Source organism: Camelus dromedarius, chromosome 1, assembly GCF_036321535.1.
Source record: "Camelus dromedarius isolate mCamDro1 chromosome 1, mCamDro1.pat, whole genome shotgun sequence".
NCBI lineage: Eukaryota > Metazoa > Chordata > Mammalia > Artiodactyla > Camelidae > Camelus > Camelus dromedarius.
In genome coordinates this window covers 94,873,973-94,897,489 of record NC_087436.1, presented here as the reverse complement: position 1 = coordinate 94,897,489, position 23,517 = coordinate 94,873,973, and the positions used below count along the sequence as shown (strand labels likewise).

The window sequence follows — 23,517 nt, the reverse complement described above, 5'->3', positions numbered from 1 at the left end:
AGTCATCGTTTTTATCTATTCAGTGCTCTGCAGTTCTACAAAGTGATAAGCGAAGTTAGTGAACCAATAAATCAAAAAAGGCTTACAATAAGGTAAAAAAGGCTTACAATAAGGTGCAAGTTAAAGTTGGCCTTTAATTACCACAAAATATATAGATTCGCTTTACCGTAGAAATTTAGGTTATTTAAAAGTACTAAGTAACTTGAAAACCCTTAGCTTCAAACATGTAAACCTAACTGTAGAATTAGTCCACAAATTCTAACAATGGATGTCTCTTGTGAGAATTTACCCATAGCCATTAAGTCACGTCAAAATTCTCGAGGAGGCAAGCCACAGAGAACATGTCTTCTAGAACAGCACCAAATAAACAGGCACAAAGGTAGGGTACTAGATATTACAAACTCATGCTGTCATTTGAATTTTTTCATGCTCATTATATACATCAGGGAAAACATTATTACATAATAGATCATCCAACTGTAACAAATACACTGAATCCACAGATTAGGCAGATTAAGAAAAAGTATAAAAATGCCCAGCCTGTAAACACTTCTTTCTTTTCATAATGCATTACCATCATCTCACTTTTACTTCCCCCGGCTCATCTGCTCATCCTTATAAGGAATACATTTATATTTGCTCCTCAGATTTCACACCTTGCTTTTCCACTCAACATAAAGCAAAGATAAAACTACAAATTTTAAAGTCAAATCCAGAAGTCTACTTTTAATATTATACTCAAATAGTCTCTTTGGAAAGCATACACCATAAGCAAAAAGCATTTAAGTGAAAAAAAATTAAACTTTTAAAAGTATCTAAAACATCTCTGAAGTACTCCTAGTACATGGTAATTACAAAGTATTGGAGACCCAGTGGATATACAATTTACCTTGGGATCCAGCTTGGAGAAGGGACTAGGTCTGCCTCCCCAGCTGCTAATTTCCATGATATTCTCAAAGTCTTCTTTCATCAAATAATATGCGTCCATAAGAGCAACAACATCCTGTACTCCTTCTATCCCTTGTGAGGTCAAGGGCTGTACAAGTGCATCCCTTATATGTGACAGATAATCCACGTTTACAGTCCTTTTGCTGGAGTAAGTTCTTAAACCAAAACAAGAGAGATATACCTGTAGTCAATGAAAAACTACCACCAACTCAGTTTGCTGGAGTTTAATCCACTTTTAATAATGCTCAATAGAATGCCTACTATTTAACAGCTGGTGTAAGGAAACTTAGCATAGCACTACGAGGCCAATGGATACACAGCAATATATCTGCACGAATATAGTGGGAGCATCAAAGGGGATACCCCTGGGGCACAGTGATGCATCATCTTTTAAAAAATGGTGGGCAAGGAATAGGAAAAGCGCTGAGAGGTAAGCCTTCAGCCTGAACAATGAGAAGAGCAATGGGGAAAAGAGCCCTTTACAGCTTCTAGAGGCTGCCTACATCTCTTGGCCGATGGTCCCTTTTTCCATCTTCAGTGCTGGTAGTGGAAGTGTAGCATCTTCAAATCTCTGTCTCTGATGGACTCTGCTGCCTCCAACTCCTTTTTTTTTTTTTGTAAAGACCCTTATAATTACATTGAGCCCAACCAGATAATCCAAAATGTCAAGAGGGGAAAAAATTTGTGTTGTTTTAAGCCATTAAGTTTTGCTAATTTGTTACAGCAGCAAAAGGAAACTAATACAAGGGTGGCAAAAAAAAAAAAAAAAAAAAAAAAAGCCCTATGCCATAGGCTATGAAGAGGGAACACAGTAGTAAGTAGAATTCTACAGGAACAGAAGAATGGAACTATCTCAGTTCAGTTTTAACCAAAAGTTAAGGGTGAACCAATATTCTCTCCAGGGATCAGAAAGGGAAATAAGATTGCTCAAGTAGTTCTTCATGGTTAAAAATGAATAATCTTCATGGTTAAAAATGAATAACTGAAGTTCACTTAATATTTGGGTACACACATTTCTAAGTTTCTAAGCTTTAACAAAATTTTACCAAATAATAAGAATTTTTGAACTTCCTTAAACTTCTCTAAGCACACTGGTTTTCAATCATCTGAGTATCCACCTTCTGTTATACGTGAAACTGTATCCCCTATTCCAAATGACTAAGTCAGTTTACTATTAGAATAGGAGGTAAAAACTAGTTCGTTTATTTAAATAATTCCCTTTTTTCCTATTAAGTTATTTGTAAATCAAGATATTACGTATGCCTACTAGTAACAGGCATAGTCACAATAACAATAAATAATAGCACTACCTCAGATTTATACAGCTTTAAAATGTAAAGTTACGGCACATCACTGTCTGGCTTTATTACCCAAAGTACCCTTTTAAGTGATCAAACAAGTGTTATACCAATTACAGATAATAAAACTGAGGCCCACAAAATATAAGGAACTATCTATGATCATTTATCTAATTTGCAATAAAACCAAAACAACAAATCTTTGTGACTCATGCTATCTGTATGAAAGACTAAACATACCACACTAACAAAATGCCAGACGTGATGTAAAACCACTTACCTGAGACTCATATGCAGTGCTAGGTCCTGAACAATACGATCATGTTTGCCCATAGATGAGTGCCTCCCCAACCAGCTTGGAAAGGTGGGAAACTGGGTCATGTACCCTCTCATTAACTCTCCAGGAAGAACACTGGCATAAATGGCCTGAAAAAATTAATTGCAGTCCACAATTCAAATTCAGTACAAAAGTAGCTTCTTTAGCAGCTGTTCACCTCCAAGCAATCTCTGGAAACTGAAGCAACACTGCCCCAGTACTAATTCCAGGGTAGTCAGGCCCCTTCCCTCCGTCTCTGATCTGTGGGTATGGGAAATTTCGACCTGAGAAAATAACTAATTGCAGTAAACGCCTTGGTCCAAAATATGTCATGGCCCTCAGAGATCATCTTGCCAACTCAGCCTCCTCAGCCAACTGATCCCAACATACACTAGTTACTTCTCAATGCCAATGTCACAGAAGAGACTTCAAGAGGAATATGACTGTCTTTAACATAAGCTGTTGATAGAAGAGTTGGATCAAAGTATGGAAAATCAAATAGAGAATCAAGTAAACTGGAACTTAAGAAAAGTTTTTTTAAGGGTATCCTTGGATATCCTCTATATCCAGGGTTTCCACTTTTTTAAAGGCTGGAATGACACATGAATTTCGTATCCTGCTTTAATAATATTCTCTCGTAAGTATTTTTATATTAGATCATCTTTACAAATAATTTTAAAGGCTGCAAAATGTTCCATCAAGAGGATTTACCATAATTAATCATACTCCTACTGCTAAGCATGGAAATTTTCTCCCATTTCTTGCTATCAGAATGAATGCTTTAAGGAAGACTTTTTGCACATTAAGCTTTTCCTGTGTTTCACATTATTTCTTTGGAATAAATTCTCATAGGTATAATTATTAGGTATTAAAAAAATAAACACTTTTAAAACATAGGAGAAAGGACTCTTTAAGAGAAGAATGGGCCTTCCAGAAGTCCCTTGCCTGTCACTCAGGTCAATACTACTACATAAATGTACAGAACTCAGAATTCAGAGTTAATTATGAAAGTTTGCAAAACTCTGTTTTGAGTAAAAGGTATCAACCTAGATTAAGTATTCAATATAAAGTAAAAAATATAAAATATAAAGCTGCCTCTTTAGCAAGGAAGAATAAAGAAAATCAGAATAATCAATTTATTATTAGAAAAGTGACTGTTGACCTGCCCTGGCTACATTTCTTCAAGGATGAGCTACTTAGTAACAACCTGGGAGGCCAAGAATGACCAAAAAAAGAAATGGATTCTTAAGGTAAAACAGAGCAAATGAAACGTTTGACTCACATCTTAGTTATAACCAAAATCCAACATTCCCATTTCTGTAAGTCCATTTACATAAAAACACTGAAAAACAGGACTAGATTAAGAAACAGACAATAGCAACCATACAGTATTTAAATCTATAACAGATTGTATTTTTGCCATTAAGAGCCATAATGTTCTGACATTTCAAATAACTATAGGAGCTAAGAGCTAGTTTGTTCTCATTAACTAAAGCAGAGTCTGCACTTTAAGGAGAGCCCTAAGCCTACCTGTGTGGGCAGAAGACTCCAGTTCTGCTTATTCCGGATCTGCCGGTCCACTAGGTCACCATCACATATGCTATCTGCTGCTCTGCTTAAAAGCATCAAGTGCTTTTTCATGTCACCCCTGCGGGAATAAACCGGTCTGGGTTACACCACTGTCCACACTCCACACCCCTCCTCGCCAGGTATCTGGCCTTCAAGGTACTGGGAGGGTACTAATTCTACCCCTCACTAGCTCTGAACACTCACCCTGCAGCTACGGGCTTCACGTGTATGTAGTTCTCCTGGACAAAGAGGGGTGCTATTGAATAATCATGAAAAAAGAGATCTGATTTGTCCATAAGTGACATATGAGCAGTCTCCTCTCCAGCTGCAAACACTTTCCGGGCAACATCAAATGGGCCCTAAAAAGAGAGAGGGACATACCTAGTAGATGGCCAATATCCAAAACACTGACAACAACAAGGGCTGGCTCACACGTGGAGCAACAGAAACTCTCTTTCATTGCTGGTAGGAATGCAAGATGGTACAGTCACTTTGGAAGACAGATCAACAGTTTCTTACAAAACTAAGTATCCTCTTACCATACAATCCAGCACCTATGCTCCTTGGTATTTACCCAAATGAACTGAAAATATCCACACAAAAAACCTGCACATGACTGGTTATAGCAGCTTTATTCAAAACTGCCAAAACTTGGGAGCAATCAAGATACCCTTTAATAGGTGAATGAATGGTACATCCAGACACCGGACTATTAGCACTAAAAAGAAACATTATAAAGCCATGAAAAGGGATGGAGAAAACTTAAACGTACACGTCTAAATGAAAGAAGCCACTCTCAAAAGGCTACATACTGTATGGTTCCAACTATATGACATTCTGAAAAAGGTGAAGCTATGGAGACAGTAAAAAGATTAGTGGTTGCCAGGGGTTGGAGGAAGGGAGGGATGAACATCAACGTACCTATAAGTGTACCCTTTTGGTGGGGGATGTTGATAGTGGGGGGCATTATATTAATCTAGGACAGAGGATGAATAGGAAATCTCAATTTCGCTGTAAACCTAAAATGGCTCTAAAAATGTTGATTAATTTTTTTAAAAGGGGGGGGGGAGCACTGTTTAATCATTGCCCTAACTGTAATAATAAAACATGACTGGTGACTAGGTGAATCAGAACACAGGGATAATTGATACCGACCTCAACTCCAGTCTGAGAGAGGTCATTAAACTATAAACCATTTGAAACAAGATTATTCTGAACAGTTGCAAAACCATTCAAAACATGTAATCCATACGTAAGGGACTCTGAAAAGGCCATTTTATAACTATTGGGGCATGAGTATAATTTGAAACTTCCTTTCCTCAAAACTTACAATTACAATGACAGTCATTAAAGAAAAATTCATTTGAATTAGAAGCTATTTGAGCAGCTGCCTATATCTCTTACTACAAATATCCACAGGTTCTACAGGTATATCAAAGAACAATAATAACTGTTTCTATTGAATTAATACTGACAGGACAAGAAGTTCTTTGGCTAAGAGTTCTTCAAACTAAGAATGTAAATTTGTTTTACCAGTTTGATATCCTTTTTGGCTCTGTGAGAATCAGCCTTGGCCTGGTCGTAAGTTAGTGCCTTACTTCGTGCACACCACATACTCAGATTGTGTAAAACCTAAAAGAACCACAAATACAACACTGTAAAGATGGGAAAATATTGCCACTCCTTGTCCCCAAAACACTGAAGGCATCAATTCAACAGAATCATCAACTGTTACGTAATATATATTTAATTTACCTGTCTGATATCTTGATTAGCTCCCAAAATTATTTCATTCATAGCTGGAGGAGGGATCTTTAAACCCTCTTTAAATGCAATAGACATCATAGCACCCTGAAATTTGACAAAGGGGAATGAATTGTCACTGATGTTTTTTTAATTCATATAATCAGATTTTTAAAAATCTTTATCAGATACTTTAAAAAACTGATCCAAGAATATATAGGATAGTGTGATGGAGAAAAAAATTCCAATCATCATACCTTAATCTGCTCAACCCGAGGTCTTTGAAAACGAAGATCAAAACAATAATGAACCAAAGAGCGAATCTTGGGATGATTTCTATCATTGCACATACAAATAATAGGAATTTTTGTATGTTTTATTAGGGCAATTAATTCCTGAAAGGAAAATTTGCAACACAGAAATAATTATCTAAAAACAACAACAAAATACCAAACAATGTATGTATCTTAGGTTTTAAAACCTCCTCAGCAACATGCCTTAATTGCTATCAATACCACAGCATAATAATTAGTCCTTTAAATTTTTTTTTAAACCTAAAAATCAAGAGTAAAACTGCAAAAATTTCATTACCTGAATTCCTCCCCTGTCCTCACTGCCTGCCATGCCATCGACCTCATCCATGAGGACAGCGTGTTTCATGCTTACTGAGTGGACTGCTCCAGCTGACCCACGTTGAGAAGCAATGGGATGGGATGAAAACAAAATAACAGTTGTTCAAATACTGCCACTTTAAATATTCATGTAACATTTTAAACTGATACAGAATATATGTCCATGGTCCAAAATTCAAAAGGCACAAGAGTAAGCAGTGAAAGGAAATTCTCTCCCACCTCTGCCCCCTAGAGTACCCAGTTTCTCTCTCTAGATGCAAACAATGCGAACAGTCTAATGTACATATATCCCTTAAGAGATATTCTATACATACTGAAAATGTGTGCATAAAAATACACACCTTGATTTCATCATTCAATATATTTTAGCAATCTGTTCCTTATCTGTAGATATAGAACACCTCATTCTTTTAAGGCTATTTAAATATCCCATTTTACACATATATCATAATCACTTTCCATTGATAAAATATAAAGATGCTTCCATGCTTCCAATCTTCTGCTATTATGAATAGCACTAAATGAATATCCTACATAGATATGTCATTTGCATATATAAAAGTATAACAGGTGCTAAATTCCAGGAACTGGAATTTCTAGCTTAAAGGGTATGTGTAATTTAACTTTAAGAAATACTCCCAGCAACCATGTATAAGAGTGACATTTCCTGAGCAAATTCTTTTTAACAATGATTTTCTACCACTTAAAGTACCAAGACCCAGGTGACCATGCAACATACCACAGATTCTAAACATGCAATAGGATCTGTAATTTGGGCACCTTATTTTCCCCATAAACTCCGGCCACACTAGCTACACCTGAAACCAAGTGGGACTTTCACACTGGGTCTTTCCTCCTCCTCTACTACCTTTGCCTTAAATAACCTCTTCTATCCACAGACTACTCTCTTTCTTATTCTTCAAAGCCCTCTGAATAAATGTCACTCTTTTCCTGGTAGCTTTCCCCAGTGCCCCAAATAGAATCATTCTTTCATCTACAGGCCTCTGTCACCTCACTCACGCACTGTATTAGTTAGTTATTTACTTTCCCGCTTCACAGGATTCACCTGTGAATACTCTAAAATCACATGCAAAATGCATAAATGTCTGTGCGTACATTTTTATCACATTCTCAGAAATCACAAAGACCTGGAAAAAAAAGGTAACTACTGTCCCATAAGAGTTAATTCAAAGGCTTTTCTTATTCTCTCATTAGCCCCAGAATTTAGTAGGGTGCCTCGTACATAGTAACATTCAATACTGGTTACTGACCATTGAAATGAACTTGTTTTTCTTACATAAACCTCCCACCCCTCAAAAGAAAACTGTACAAAACTCCACATACTTGAACAAAAGCCTTTGATGCTGGTATTATTCAGCGATTCAGCAACAATCTCCTTCAAACTGTTCTTACTCCGAGTGTCACTTGCATTCAGTTCCACGTAGCTATATCCCAATTCCTAATCAAAATATTGGAAACCATTTCTAACACAATGCAGATTATTAACTCTCCCCCCAAAAACCAAGGCAATTAAGGAAGAAAGAGGACAGAAAAATCACAAAAGTAACCATGGGTAAAAAGATAAAGTAGAATCCTAACAGACAATGAGATTGTAATATGCCTCACGATATTAAGAGATTTTTAAAACAGCATATACATACATACCACACACACACAAACACACACAGATTGGTCTTAAAACCTCAGCTGATAAATCACTAACCTGGAAGGGTATATTTGAACAAGCAATGTTACTAAGTTAGCTTCTTAAAGGCCCAAAAAGAATTAAATATAACCATCCCAAAATTTCAATATCAGATACAGAATTAATCTATATTAAGATACCAAAAAGTAATTAGTGACTCTTTAAGATAAATTATAAAATTAAATCATTCTTTGTCAAACTATTCCAATATATAATCTTTCTCTCAAATTGTGGAAGATCAAATAATTTGGACTCATTTCCCAAAACTGATCATTATATTGATTATAAGGTAATTCAATTCCCCAAAAAAGTAATGATAATAATAATGGGGAAAAAAGAGTCATCTTCACAATGGTAGTGACTAGGGAAAAATCTTTGGTTTTCGTTTTTTTAAATGTTCATAAATAGAGTAGAAAATATATAGGGATTATACCAGCTAAAAATTAATGCTCTGATCCATGCAATCAAGACTAAACGAAACTACCAGCTTATGGGACAGAGAGTTGGGAAATCCAGCAATAAATTTAAAGTAAATTTAAACTCCCTCACTTTATCATTCTGATGCCATTTCATGTACCGTTTCATACCATTCTGATTTGCTCTAGTGTCTTGTCCTCTCATTGTCTGGAGATATAGCAGCCGTAGGGAAAACAAGAGCAAAGGCAAGATCCCACAGCAGTGAGGAGTTGGACTATTGGGGTTCACACTGTGCCACCACCCTCCTCTGTAAGCCCCCTTCCTTTGTCACATGAGGAAGTACCTATATTCAGTACACAGAATTCTTCCTATGAGGGTATATATTAGATAGCTGTATCTGTAAGAATCTGTAAGACATATTTATCTTACCTAGAAGATAATGCACCCAAGGGCTTACTAGCTCACTGCCTGGCACATAAGAAAATACCACCTATTATAATTACCAATATTTTAAAAAGGATGAAAATGACAAATATCCCCAGAACCAAAGCAAATTCTAAAGGTTTGACTTTAGAAAAGTAACAACAGAACACTCACCTGACAAACTAGAGAAGCTGTGGTTGTTTTGCCAACACCTGGAGGGCCTGAGAGCAATGCAGCTTTAAAACTGGAGCCATCATCTTTGCCTGCAAATTTACCAACCTTTGCTGCTGGGAAAAAAGAAATTCCACAATGTTAACCTATATTATCCAACAGAAATGCAAAATGGTAGGAGTAATTGTGCATAAAGTTAGCATCAAGAACAGTCCTCCAGTTTAGTTCTAAATTTGTAGGATATTTTCTACAAAGTATAAACAACAGTTTCCAGGGCATGTAGTGAAATTCTACTCACTCCCTACCTCACCTTCACTCAAAAAACTAAAACTAACTTTAAAACTCTGATTTGAAACAATTCTATGAGTTTCCTTTCCTACAAAAGCACAGGTCATGGAGCAGACCAGCTGGGCTCTGATCCTAACTCCACCACTCATCAGCTGGGAGAACAGAAGTGACTTAACCACTCTGCATGTGTTTCCTCCTTTGTAAAATGAGGGTAACTATAGTAATGTGCTTGGAAGGGATGTTGTGAAGACGGACATGCTGAGCACAAAGCCTGGCACACCTCAGTAAATATTAACAAGCACAGTCACCTACATGATCACACAAAGAATGAACTGAAGATGTTGTGTCTACAACTATCCTGCCCAGCTCAACTCTAGAGCTTTCTTTCTCCTCTTATCACATGGGGGCCCGGCACATAAAGTGTGTTCAACACATACACAGTGACTGAGGGAGAGATGGTTAAACCTACTGTGGGAGTGGGGAACTGCAGTTCACCTGAAGCCTTAAGTCTTCTCCAGGCACACAAAGCACTTACACACCTTTAATTTGGTTTTTGAAAGAGAAAAGGAGTCAGCTTAAATTTAACCCTGTATCATTACAATTCTATTATGTTATAAATAAAATAAACTGTCACTGTTGGCCAATGTCTAGTGACTATCTAGACATTGTGATTAGCAACGTCAGTCCCAGTAAAAAATACTTTGGACATTAAATGTATATTGTGACTGCTCGTTTTCCATGCCTACCAAAGCAAACATGCTACTGGGATTTTTAGGCTGCCTGCTCTGCAAGCGAGCTCAGCGTTTTATTTGCACCTCTCCCCTTGAGGTCTCCTTGGCCCTCTCAGGGGTCTTGGTCTCACATGTCTTGGTACATGTATTCTCTCCCACTCGACATCCCCCGCCCTTCACCCAACTAACTCCTTCTTAGTTTCCCAGTCTTAGCTTAAATATACGTTCCTCTAGGGATGGGAGCACACATCCCCATCCCTGACTGCACACCTCCACCCCATGAGCACTACATACTTAACCCTATAACAGCACTTAGCACAATATATTTTAATTGCTCGTTTCATCGATGTCTTCCTCACTGACTGGGAGCTCCTTGAAGGGGACTGTGCTTTGTCCATAAAAGCACTTCTGGTATCTAGTACAGCACCTGAGCTCAGAGCAGGTTCTCAATAAATGCTTGCTCAGAGTTCAAAGAATCAACTATTATACTTCCTAACAGATACGTCACTGAGCAATTACATGGTGACAAACACACACAAAAATGAATGAAGTTGTAAAATCACCGCATTTCTTATCTTCTGATGGACTCTTGTGCCAGTTTTGGAGCCAGCGTAGGAGTTTGTTGGCACAGCTCTGGTCACCTTGCTGTCCAATTATGGTCTTGAGCGAGGTTGGCTTATATTTATCCACCCAGAGCAAATTTTCCACTTTGTTTTCACTGCTGTCATCAGCCAAATTCCTAGCCCGGCTGTCACCATTTGTCTCCTCAGCCACCTGCTCCTTGAAGTCCAGGCCTCTCCGAAACACACTTGTTTCTTTTTTTATTGACTTTATAGAGCTTTCTCTCTGGGGAGTCAGCTGGCACTTTTTAGATTCTGATTCCTTCTTAGTTGGACTAATTTTTCTTTTTCCTCGGTCATTTTTTTGGGGTGTTCTTTCCAATTTGGATTTTTCTTTCTTCATCTTAAAAATTGGAAAAGTGAGGAAAAAAGAAACCTGATGAGATATACAGAATTTCTATCCTGCAACATGTACTCTAGAGGGCAATCTGAGGTATCCAAGTCAGCTACCCAACCTAAGTCTGTCTTTTCACAATGGACTCTGCTGTTTGTGGAAACCCCACAACTTTATAAAAATTAACAACACACCAAAAAGCACCCAAATGCAATTTTTTAAAATGAAAATATATTAGTTTTTAAAAGTATTACAAAATCAGTTTTAAAAAATGTGAATGATTAAGACTTTTTGTTTTCTAATTAAAATTTAATTCTTCCACAAAAACTTGCATACAAATATTTAAAGCAGCATTATTACATTTTATATAAACAAATAATTATATATTATAGCCAAAAAAATGGAAACAACCCAAAATGGCCATCAACTGATGAATGAATAAACAAAATGTGGTATATCCACACAATGGAATACTAATCACCAATAAAAAGGAGTGAAGCATTGATGTATGCTTCAAAGTAGCTGAACCTTGAAAACATAATGCTAAGTGAAGAAAGCCAGCCACAAAGGGCCACATATTACATGTTTCCCTTTATATGACATGTCCAGAATAGGCAAATCTGTAGACAGAAAGCAGAGTAGTGGTTGCCACCGAGTGGGTATGAAGAGTGGCTGCTAATGGGTACAGGGTAGGGGGAGTGATGAAAATGTTCTGGAGTAGAGAGTGGTGACAGTTGCACAATCTTGTGAATATACTAAAAGCCACCAACATACACTCTAAAAGGATAAATGTTATGATGTGTGAATAATGTCCAATAAAAAAAAATTAGTGACCCTTTAGTAGTAAGTGGATGCAAATGTTTAAGGAAAAACAAGGTACCAGCATAGTGTTAAAGTATCTCTCCAAGATATTCATCAATTACAAAGAGAAAACTATCACTTCACTCCTGGGAGGACCAAGCAGAAATCACCTTAACCAAGTAATAAAGTTTAACATCATCAATAGTAAGACATAATGGGGGAGAAAAAGACGTACTGACATCAAACACAGCTGATATGATGCACTGAGGAGGACCCAAAACATCACTTATGTGGTCTTCTTGCCAAAAATGCATAACCTCAATCTAACTATAAGGAAACATCAACATCCCAAACTGACAGACAATCTACAAAACAACTAACTAGTATGCATCAAATCAAGATCATAAAAAGACAAGGAAAGACTTGAAGAACTATTACAGACTGGAGAAGACTAAGACGACAACTAAATGCAGTGTGGAATCCTTGAACAGAAAAAGGACAAGGGGGGAAAATGTGAAGTTCAGATAATGTGCAGTTGTAGTTAACAGTATGGCATCAATGTTAATTTCCTGGTTGTGATAACTGTGCTATGGCTATATAAGTTGTTAGTATTAGGGGACACTGGATGAAGGGTCAATCCAAGTCATTCCCCAAGAGTTTTCTAACTGGAATAAATGGGAAGACCACCTTGCCACCTGGGTGACCGAGCTGGGGACATTAAACTTGGGCTGCTAGCACCTGTGTCCCACACATGGGAAAGTGGGAATGAATGAAGCTAACACCAGGAGAAGGAGACAGACAGATTGAAAGGGTCATAAAAGCACTGTGGTCTGCACATCCAGTAGCTCCTACATCAGCCTCACCCTGCCCATGGTACGGGTATGTGAGTCACATTTCTTCCCTTTTTGCTAAAGCTAAAGCTATGGGCTGGTTTCTGTCATTACTGAAAAAGTCCTAATATAGTTCTAATTGAAAATGATTTTATCATGCTGATACCATAAATGTATCCTTTAAAGAACTCTCAAGCACTAAACTGCTGCACAATGTTACTACAAGAATATGGAGAGAATGGACATTTTCATAAGTAGCTGTGGTCAGTACAGTTCACTGTCCTCTTTCTCCCTCCTCACACTCCCTTGAGAAAGGTCAAGAAATACATCAAAAATGACAGCCTAAAGCAGAGTCCACCTACTCAGAAGGAAATAAGGGAAGTCCATCTGCAGTAGAAGGAAAAGGTAATCTTTTAGCCCACAGGCCTTTACCCACCCAAGAAATGTCTCTATGAAACAGGAATACACCAACTTAAATAGATCAAGTTCATTTTATACAAACCTCAGCTTCAGCTGCTATTTCATACTTGGACTTCTTCCCTGGCATGGTTCGAATCAGATTCAATAGGCCATCTTCATCAATAATTTTTGTTCCCAAGGCGGCTGCCTATTGATTAAAAATGCAAATCACTGAAACGATTACTTTCTGTAAAAAAATATATATGATTCTAGGGCTTGTCAAAAGGTGAAAAATCACATTTGTAAATTAGATAACACTGGGATCTTTCTTAAAACCATATTCATGAAAAAGTATCATTAAAAAGAAAACAGCAGATGCCTCCCCCAGGAGTGTTGGGCTGGCACCTGAGCAGCACACTGCCACTGCTGTGGACTGCTTTACCTTTCCCTCTACCCTACAAAGGGCAAAGCCACGCGGGCTCAAGTCCAGCTCTTCACACCCTCTCCCAGGGTTGATCGGCTGGCGCTCTACCCCACCTTCTGCCCTGCTGCTAACAGAACTCCAATGTGTCCATTTCCAAGGGATGACTTATAACTGGTCTAAGAATCACAAAGTCCTCATCCTCCCAACCTCCCTCATAGCTCTGAATGGCCATGTGACAGGTCTGGCCAATGAGACTTCAGTGGAATTCTACATGAGGTGCCTCCAGGAAAACTCGTATAAGGTCAGTCACAACTAGTGTAACATCTTGCCACTGCTCCCTATTTCCTGTGTTGAATGTGAACTTGAGAGCTGCAGCCACCTTGCAACACAAGGCAACATGCATGAAGATGAAAGCTAACACAGTAAGGATAACAAAAGTGGAGGATGGAAGTAACCTAGCTACATCTCTGAGGTACTGAACCATCCCCCAGGAACTGCTTACCTCTGGAATTCTCATAAGGTAAGGAAATAAGCAGGTATTTGTCAAAACCACAGTTAGTTAGGTATTCTATTACCTGGAACTAAATGCAATCCTACCCAACAGGCCTTCCAATAAAAAGAGCTTCCAATAAAAAAACTTAAGATGGAGTCCACAGCAGCATACAGGAATACTTAGGACTAGACAAAGAGGAAAACTGCATTTGCTTCTTTCTTCAAAAAAATTCTAACTAGAATACTACGCTAAGAAAGCCAAGTAAATAGGAACTGTGCCTTCAACTGGAAAACCAAAATCCTGGGGTAGAAGCCAAACAACACTTGTGTGGAGAAAAAAATAATGTAGGGAAGAAACTACTTTTCCATTTTTCCCCTTCATTTCACTCTGTGTAAAGGACATTACTACCAATGGTCACTTCAAGGGCCTGCCAAGGCAAGCAGGCTGTCTCCCTGTGCTGAGAAGACAGGAGTACCCACCTTATCACTCTTGGACTGACCACTGTCGCGACCCCTGACAAGGTAATTTGTCTTCTTGCTGACATTTCCTGTTACTTTTCCCCCATAACGCTCAATTAGAGACTTGGCCTCGTCTCGTTCAATGGACTCCAGCACTCCTGTGATTACAAATGTAAGGCCTTCCAAGCAATTTTCAGCTCCCTAAAAACCAAAATGTTCAAGCAGAGAGGAAATTACATGGAGCTTTCCAAAGAAATATTTGGCATCAAAACTGCAGGAAGTTGATTTTTCTCATTTGACATCATAAATAATCTCAGCATGAAAAAATCTGCAGGAAATTTAATAGCAAATAAGCAGAGCCTGAAATGAAATCCTGAGAAATTCTTCTGTAGGCTAACAGTTAATAAACTTATAAAACCATACATCCAATATGGTTAGGAAAGCTTATTAAAATTATCCATTCATACTATTCTCATTTTTTTTTAATATTTAAACTACTGCTTAACTTGTATAACTTTAAGTAAACAACCACATGCACCTACAGAATATCTTTGTGAAAAAAGTAAAGTTTCAATTCTGAAAAAACTAAAACAAGTTTGAACTCCTGCTCTTCTCTCTGGCTGTTTTCTCCCCCACCCCATACTAAATCTAACAACCTGTGAGTAACTTAAGGGCAAGAGCATACAATCTCTTGATTGGAAAGATCTCTTGATAATACAAAAAACACTGGCCAAAGAGAGCTGGATGGAAGAGACATTTAATCTTAATTGGAAATGTGTATAGCTACAGACTTGTTTTTACTTCTGCAGTGGTTCAATATGGTACAGCCAAGCAAAATGAAAATTATGTAAATCATTCGAAATTACTTATTAATAGAGAACTGAGATCAATACAGACTTAAAACAGGCTTGAAAAGAAGAAACTAAACAAAATTCAAAGACTGCCCCAATACAAGTTCAATCCTTCACCATGCAGGTGAAGAACTATTCTTGGGGGATTTAAAAAAAAAAAAAAAAGGCCATAAATCTGCTTGGAGAGAAAAGGTTGACTAACTACATCTCAAAGTCCCTATGATTCTAGGATTGAAATGATCTTGTAAAAACTAAACTACTTAAATTCTTCTCAACAAATTTAAAGTAACTTTAGAAAATGCCACATGCAAACCCCTATCCCACACTCCTTAATTAACTATCATCTCCTGAACTATCACACACTGTGGCTTTATCTTTTTACTTATCCAATCTCCACACTTCTAGCCTCCCTACCAAACCCTTCCACTCTAGAACTCTTCCTGCAGGGCCAACAAACCACCCAACATTCTCAACCTCTTCTCCAATATCCCCTCCATGGCTCTGCCTTCACTGATACCTGGCTGCCCCACTAAGAACCCCACTCTGCCTCAAGTCCCCTCAAGCAGAGGCTTTCTTAGTCTTTCATACACTACGTGCAGGAGGCAAGACTGGTATCTTCTATAAGCCCTGTAAGGCTCATCTCTCCCCCTTTTTCTTAGGGGAACTACTGATCTCCATTTGTGCTCTGAATCTCCTGCCCTTCTACATTCTCAGAAACCTCATACTACATTTGATTCTTCTTCTCTTTCTGGTAAACCTTCAGTCTCTCCCTTTCTGGTACGTCAATCCCATCACACACACAAAAAAAAATTAAAAAACAAAAACCACGCTTTAAGTATCTCCTACCTTAAAAACACTCACATTTTCCCTCTAAATCCCACCTTCTATTTGTAGGTAGAAGTCCTCTCTCTCCTCTCCCCTTCGCAACCAACATACAAAAAAAACCCTATCACTTATGATGCCTCCATTTTTTCTCCTCTCACTCACTCTTCAATCCATTTCCATCAGATTCTGCCTCTATCATTCTATTGAAACTTCTCTTGATCAGTCATGTTACTAAATGCAGTGGACAATTTTCCATCTCCTCTTAATCATTTTTAAAAAAAATCTCTCTTGCCTTTGCTTCTGTGACACCACCTTTACCAGGCTTCTCTCCCACATTTGTGGCTGCTTCTTCACAGTCTGAGTTTCACCCTCCTCTGCTTCATGAAGAAGCTAGGCCCAAGGCCGCCCTCTCTTCTCACTCTGCACTTGCTGGTTGGGTGACATTAATACCTTCACACATTATCTACATGCCAATAATGTCCACGTTTTTACATCCTGACTTCTGTTCTGAGCTCTAGCCCTGCATATCTAACCTGTCTGCCTAACATTTCCGTGTGGCTATCTCACATACATCTAAAGCCAGCATGGTGACAACAAACTCATTATCATCTCCCTAGATCGGCTGTGCCTCAGCGGCATCAGCACCCACCCAGCTGCTCGTGCCAGTAACCAGGACACCATCCTAGAGGCTCAACCCCACTTCCAATCATCACCAAGTCCTACGGATTTTACCTTTTTCATTGAAACTACTTTACTTTTCAATACTTTCTCTGCTACTGCCCTAGAGAAGTCTCTGTTACTTCTCACCAGCTTTCCTAAGGGAGCTCCCTGTATCTATTCCCCGCTCCACTGCACTCTATACTCATAGCCAGGATGCTCTGTTTGAAACACAAACTTGGCCATACTATTCCCCTACTTACAACGCCCCTTGGGGCCAGCTTCCTCTGTTATACTCCCAAAGAGCATCTTGATTTTTCCCTTATGGCACATATCACAATTATAATTAAATAATAATTTATTTAATGTCTCTTTCCTGAGTTAGATCATAAGTACCATGACAGCAAAGAGCATTAGTCCTGTGACTGCCACATCTTCAAAGCTCAGCCCTTGCAGGGCAACATGTTACTTAAAGGAAATTTTTTGTAAGTATCAAGCGGTGATTTATAAGGTGAATAAACATCTGTAATTTGTAAAGATGGTGACTAAGGCTTTTCTGTTAATGTTTGACTATTAATTATCTGCTGCTGTTAATATAGTGAATACACACATGGACCCGCAGGGCAGAGGCCCTGACACATCCCCTCAGTACTCTTACCTTTGGTATTTCTTTGGAGCCCAGGGCTTTGGGACCTTCTCGATTTAAGTAGCTCCGATAAGCTTGATAATTACTGCGTCTCTTTTCAGAATCTTCAGGACTTATAGACTTCAGGGAGAAGGAAAATAAACTGAATAAAATCATGCAAAATTCATGTAAAATTAAAAATACACATCAATAAATAAACAGTAAGTCATTTCAGTGTTTGGTCTTGATAGTAACATTTTTAGCTACACAGGTACTCCCCAATTTACACATGCCCAGCTTATAAACACCCCTATAATCAGCCCTTCTCTGACCTTTCAACACTCTCTAAAGGTACATGCCTCAGGGTAGACTGGGTGAATAAGCCAAGTTGCTAGCCCCAAGCCCAAAAAGACAAAAAAGTATATTTTATTTCAAAAATTCATGTGAACTTTTAGTGGGGAGGGTATAGCTCAAGTGGTAAAGTGTATGCTTTGCATGCAGGAGGTCCTGGGTTCAATGCCCAGTACCTCGTTTAAAAATAAGTAAATAGATAAATAAATTTTTAAAAAACAAATTACCTCTTCCCCCCAAAAAAAATTCACGTGAACTTTAAATTCTATTCATAATATATCATGTGTATTTTAATGGAAATAACTAATTTTTCCCCAAATCAACCTGAACACACAAGAAAATAATCCTATTTTTATCCAATGGCCTTGTATACCCTGAAAATAACATCTCCTCTATACCCCTGAGGATATGAGGACTGCAGTCTGAGAATTAATAGCCTCATATAAACAGCTGGCTCAAATAGGGGCCAAGCTTTGCTCCAAAACAGCAGGCAATTCTACATGCCACCACCCTTCCTTCTGTGTTTAATTTCTCCTATTCTATTTCTCTCAAGAGGATCTTACCATGGTGTATCTCAGAAAATCCTGGGGAATTTTTAAATATGTATCTTTGGATGCACTCCAAGTTTTTGATTCAGAGACATGGGATATGACTGAGGCATGTGTATTCTGGAGAATATCCTAGGTAATTCTGATTTAAGAACCACTATTAAGAATGGTCTTTGCTGTTTTTTCTACTTCCTAATTTACATTATTTTTAACTTGTAAGCCACCTCAAATCCCTTTGAGAATAGACAAAAAATACCATTTCTATGCAAATAAATGATTTAATCAACAAAATGGGGTGATTTGCTTTGGTTTTGAGTTTAATATGCCACTATGGGATGATCCTAGACCTTAACCCTACTTTTTAACAGCGGTTCTCAAATGTTGGGTGTGTTCATACCATCTGAAAAACTTTTTGAAATACACCAGCCCAAACCACATGCCCTAGGAAACCATATTTTTAACAAACTTCAGAGAAAAGTCTAATGCATGCCAAAATGGGAAAACTAGTCATTTATAACATTAACTCCATGAAAAAAAAGAATTATAAACAAATTATAAAGTAACTTTGAAGCACACCCATTTATGAAGTCAAAATTACTTCACTGAGATAGACTGAATTTATAAAATAATTCATATTCCCAAAACTACTTAAGTAAAAGTTCTCTGAATCATTTCTATGCCAACTTTGATAAGTAACACTATCATTTAAAGATTTCTTCTCCTTTAAAATAAGACAAGCCTCAGTAAATTAAACATGTTTAGTGCACCTGAAGGAAAACATTCATCCACCAGCTAAGTATATAGTGAAGAAAAATCTGAGACCAAAAAGTTAATTGTTCCCTTAAGCATATTTATGACCACTGACCAAAAACAAAAGCATCTAGAAATCATCACTATTTAACAGTTCTGCACTAAAAAATAATGGTGATAAGCAGTTAAAATAGATAATATTCTCCTTTTAAGCCTAAGAGGCTTGAAGGAATAGTGGTTTCTCATTATGAATCTAGTAAGGTGGTTCCAAACTGGAAATTCTACAAAACCGTTCAACTCTCAAATATATATGAAAACAAAGAAAATTTTTGAAAACTCTTCTGTATTACTTTACTGTTTTTCCCTTTGAAAATGATTTCAGTATCTCAATACTGTTAAACAGGAGAAAAAGGATTACATTCAGGAAAAATCCAAATAATAATTATTTTAATAATAATAGCAAAAACTTATATAGCATTTACTATATATCAGGCACTGTTCCAAGTGGTTTTATATTAACTCACTAGGCACTATTATTACCCCTATTTTACAAATAAGGAAACCAAAGCAGAGAAAAGGGAAATTATCAGACAAAGGTCACACATTAGTGTCACAGGGCTATGATCCGAAACTGGCTCTGGAGTCCGTGCTCAGAGCCACCATGTGATACTGCTTTTTTTTGGCCTCAGAGGACCTAAGTTCAGAATGGCTCTGCCACGTACTAGCTGGATGATCTTGGAAAAGTTACTTAAACCATTTCAGCCTGTTTCCTCATCTTCAAAAGTTGTCAATAAAAGTAAGTATCTCACAGGGTTGCTGTGAGAATTACATAACATAGCACATATATTAGCACAATATCTGATACTCATTAACACTCAATAAATATTGGCTAATTTAGCTATATTAATAATCTACAGACTACAACAGTATCTTTAAATAAGATAATATCTTAAAAGTACTATAATGACTTATAAGGTTAGAAATAAAACTTGAAAACAATCAAACCCAGATCAAAACATAGCCCCAAAATGATACACTTTTAGAAATTTCTACCTCTTGTTTAGCTGGAGAACTTTTGATTTTCTTAGGAGTTCTGGTCTCTTTCAGTTCAATGGCATTTTCTTTTCTTTTTGAGCCCAAAGGCTCTGTTTTTTTATAAGAACTCTCTTCTCTTTTTTTCAAAGCTGCCAGCTTGGAACTGGCTTTTGGAGAAGAAGTTTCTCCTGTTTTATGAGCTGATGACCTAGAATGTTGAGATTCTTTTGAACTTTCACATTTAGTTCGCTTCTTAGGACTGCAATTCTTTCTTTCATCTGAAAATTGTTCTGCTTTTACTGGGAAGAAAGAAAAGATTATGAATGTTGTTTTTAGAAAATGATACTCATTTCTAGATTATTAAAATATCAAAATTATTTTTTCATTTTTCAACTGAATAATCTTCATAGCACACAGTATATAGTGATTTTCATTAATATTTTAGTTCTTCAGTTTATTCAGAACATTTATTTTTAAAAATTAAATACTTCTATGTTACTTCTTTGTATAACCAGATCAAATTAAGGGATCTGTACGTCTTTTTAAATATAAATTGCTCATTAATTGAAATGATATGGTAAACTACATCTGAGAACATGGACTTAATTCCACAGATAAACTTCAATGATCTGAAATTCACACAGAGAAAACTTACTAACTAGAATATGTCACATAAAAATTCTATCTGTAATATCATCTGAAATTATCCTGGGATTTCAAGACTAAAATTATATGAACAGATTTACTTATAAGATTAAGCTCACCTACATTAGCAGCTGGATAGATACCAGAACTAGATATCTAAAAAATAAAATCTACAGACAACAAACAAAGGAGCTTCAGATGACCAGTACAACTCTGAATCAACTCTAGGAACCTGAAGCATCTAGTTTTGTCTTCATATGTTGAAGTCTACACAGTTGCACTATATTTGGAAAGGAACATGAAGCCAAGAGCAGTGACACATTTCTCACAACAATCATAGAGCAGACAGGCATTCAGCACCAGCTAATATCCAAACAGCTTCCAAAGTATCTAAGTAGAACATCTCTAGTACTCCTATGAAATAATATCTACCTAAGAATATTAGGCAATTATGAACAGAATGTTTAAACAAGGTTACATGAATTTTCTTCTATAAAGATAAATGTTCCAGCTTGCTTTTTTCTGCTAGTATTACCTTTATGAGGATATTTAGGTTTGACTGCTTTACATAAATTGGCCTGTACAGATGAAAACATCTCTCTCTCTTCTGGGTCCTTTAGAGCCTAAGAAAACAGAAAAGGTGTCAAATGCAATAAATAACAGGAAAACTATTACCACAAAATATGTTTTTAAAATTGACCAAAGATTAAGGGTCACCTTCCGAAGTACCAGAACAATCTAATATATTTTCATTCATTCATACACGAAATCTCTGGGACAAAATGAGGCATACTGTATTACTTTTAATTTTACAGATGAAGAAACAGATGAAAGAGTATTAAAGATACAGCTATAAAAAATTATCCCTGTTGTTCCCCACTTCTGTGGGAAAACAGAAGACTTGTTCCTGCTGTCTTCATCTCCACTCTCAAATTGTTAGTATTACACAGTTAAAAACTAAAATCTAAACCCAAAAGACTAAATTAAAGAGAATCCAAAGCACAAAAGTAAAATAAAGAGTACTTTCTCAAAAGAGAAAAAGAAAGTCCATTTTCTCCGCTGGTCCTTCAAAACTCCATTTTACAAAGAGGTCACAAATTGGGGTGCGTGACACAGTATTTTTTTAAATAATTAAAATTTGAATGCCTTTAGATGAAGTAAGGCTTTTCAAATGACAAAATCCCCACCATTCCCTATTGTCTTACACTTGCCTGCCGTAAAATCTTTTAAAATAGTCAGATATTGATACTGAAAATATTAACAGAAGGTGATTCAACAGAAATAAGGCTAATTTTCTAGAGATCAAGTGCTTAAAAAAATCTTGATGCTTTCAGAGATTCCCAGCAATAGTCATTATTACTTGAGACTGTCCTAATACAGACCTAAAAGTTAGCTAATTAGAAATAGCAAAATTGTGCTTCAAAAAAAAGACAGTAATTAATATTAAAGTTGCTACACTTTAGGTTCTGTAGGAGTCTTTATAAGTGCTAGTCTCTGAACAAGTACATAAGAATCCCTTTGTGACAGAGGAAGTAAAAGCTGTAGTTTGTTGTTTTGTGAAGAAGGATTCTGGTTGGCTTTGGCTCTATCAACCTTCCTTTAGAAGAATAAGTTTCTCAATGAGCTTCCCCAAAAACATTTTTTATAAATTAGAATAATTTAGCTATTCTCTAGAAGAGTTACTCATGGTTCTATCTCCAGAGCCTAGAATACACAGGTCTGAAAGGGAACACTGTTTTGTATTGTACAAAGTGCGAATGTTTGGTAAAACATCACCTTTTTGGACTTGGGTTCTTCATCCAACATGGCTAACGTTCTGGCAAACTCTTCATCTTCATGCAGTTGTCTCTCCAGCTGTAAGAAGTGTTAACACAGTGAGTTGCTCTTTTTTTCTTTTTGTAAATGAAAGTTTTAAAATGTTTGGTTCATGATAATTAAAAGAAACTGGAAAAATATTTTCCAGAAAGTATCTATGATATTTTTCCACTTAACAGCTAAGTATCGCAGGTTTGTTTCACTAAGCCAAATTAGATTTCAGAACATTTATTTCTAGTTTTACAGGCATGATAGATAAACTGAGCATAAGGTTCTCAGTCTTTAGCTTTTTCTTAATGGTCCCAGTGCAACACTTACAGATCTCTTATTTTCATTTATTTTAATTTCTAAGAAGAGCTCAGAAAAGAATCATTATCCTAATTAGAAAAACAAAAGAGGCAGGGAGCCAGAGGGGTCACACAAAAAAACAGTGAATCTAAGAAATCAAGAAAATTACATACTTTCTTTGCACACAGTACAGTAAGATATATACAAATGCAACTATCACTAATAACATTAAACTTCTATTTTCAATTACTAATTCAAATGTATACGTGCTGACTTATTTTTAATTCAATTATAGTTGACTTAATATTATATTAGTTTCAGCTGTACAAGATAGCAGTAATTTATCTGTTCTGACTTTTGAAATTTAAGTCATATCAGTTTCCCTAACATACTAATGCAACATACAAACATTCCAGTTACCTCATTGTTATTTCCAAATATATTAACTTTCAGTAAAATGGAGCTCTTCCAGAAGAGAACGTGCGGAAGTAAAATGTATTTCTCATAAACTAATTTTATGCCCCCTG

The 23,517-nt window shown here is 36.8% G+C and overlaps 1 protein-coding gene across 3 annotated transcripts in view; it reads right to left on the bottom strand.

Moving 5' to 3' along the window:
• Positions 1-23,517, bottom strand: part of RFC1 (replication factor C subunit 1) — a 63,259-nt gene that overhangs the window by 2,868 nt on the left and 36,874 nt on the right. The window contains exons 7-23 of one of the 3 annotated variants that reach the window (XM_031435881.2): positions 22,664-22,741; positions 21,423-21,510; positions 20,261-20,541; positions 17,592-17,699; positions 14,622-14,801; positions 13,329-13,433; positions 10,805-11,204; positions 9,226-9,335; positions 7,851-7,965; positions 6,466-6,557; positions 6,132-6,269; positions 5,887-5,982; positions 5,665-5,763; positions 4,336-4,490; positions 4,093-4,210; positions 2,527-2,672; positions 890-1,103 (exon numbers count right to left, since the gene is read on the bottom strand). In XM_031435881.2, the coding sequence (XP_031291741.1) occupies positions 890-1,103; positions 2,527-2,672; positions 4,093-4,210; positions 4,336-4,490; positions 5,665-5,763; positions 5,887-5,982; positions 6,132-6,269; positions 6,466-6,557; positions 7,851-7,965; positions 9,226-9,335; positions 10,805-11,204; positions 13,329-13,433; positions 14,622-14,801; positions 17,592-17,699; positions 20,261-20,541; positions 21,423-21,510; positions 22,664-22,741 (2,523 nt within the window). Of the gene's footprint in view, positions 1-889; positions 1,104-2,526; positions 2,673-4,092; positions 4,211-4,335; positions 4,491-5,664; positions 5,764-5,886; positions 5,983-6,131; positions 6,270-6,465; positions 6,558-7,850; positions 7,966-9,225; positions 9,339-10,804; positions 11,205-13,328; positions 13,434-14,621; positions 14,802-17,591; positions 17,700-20,260; positions 20,542-21,422; positions 21,511-22,663; positions 22,742-23,517 lie in introns of all 3 variants that reach the window. The other 2 variants (XM_010980388.3, XM_064487388.1) reach the window with 2 other exon arrangements.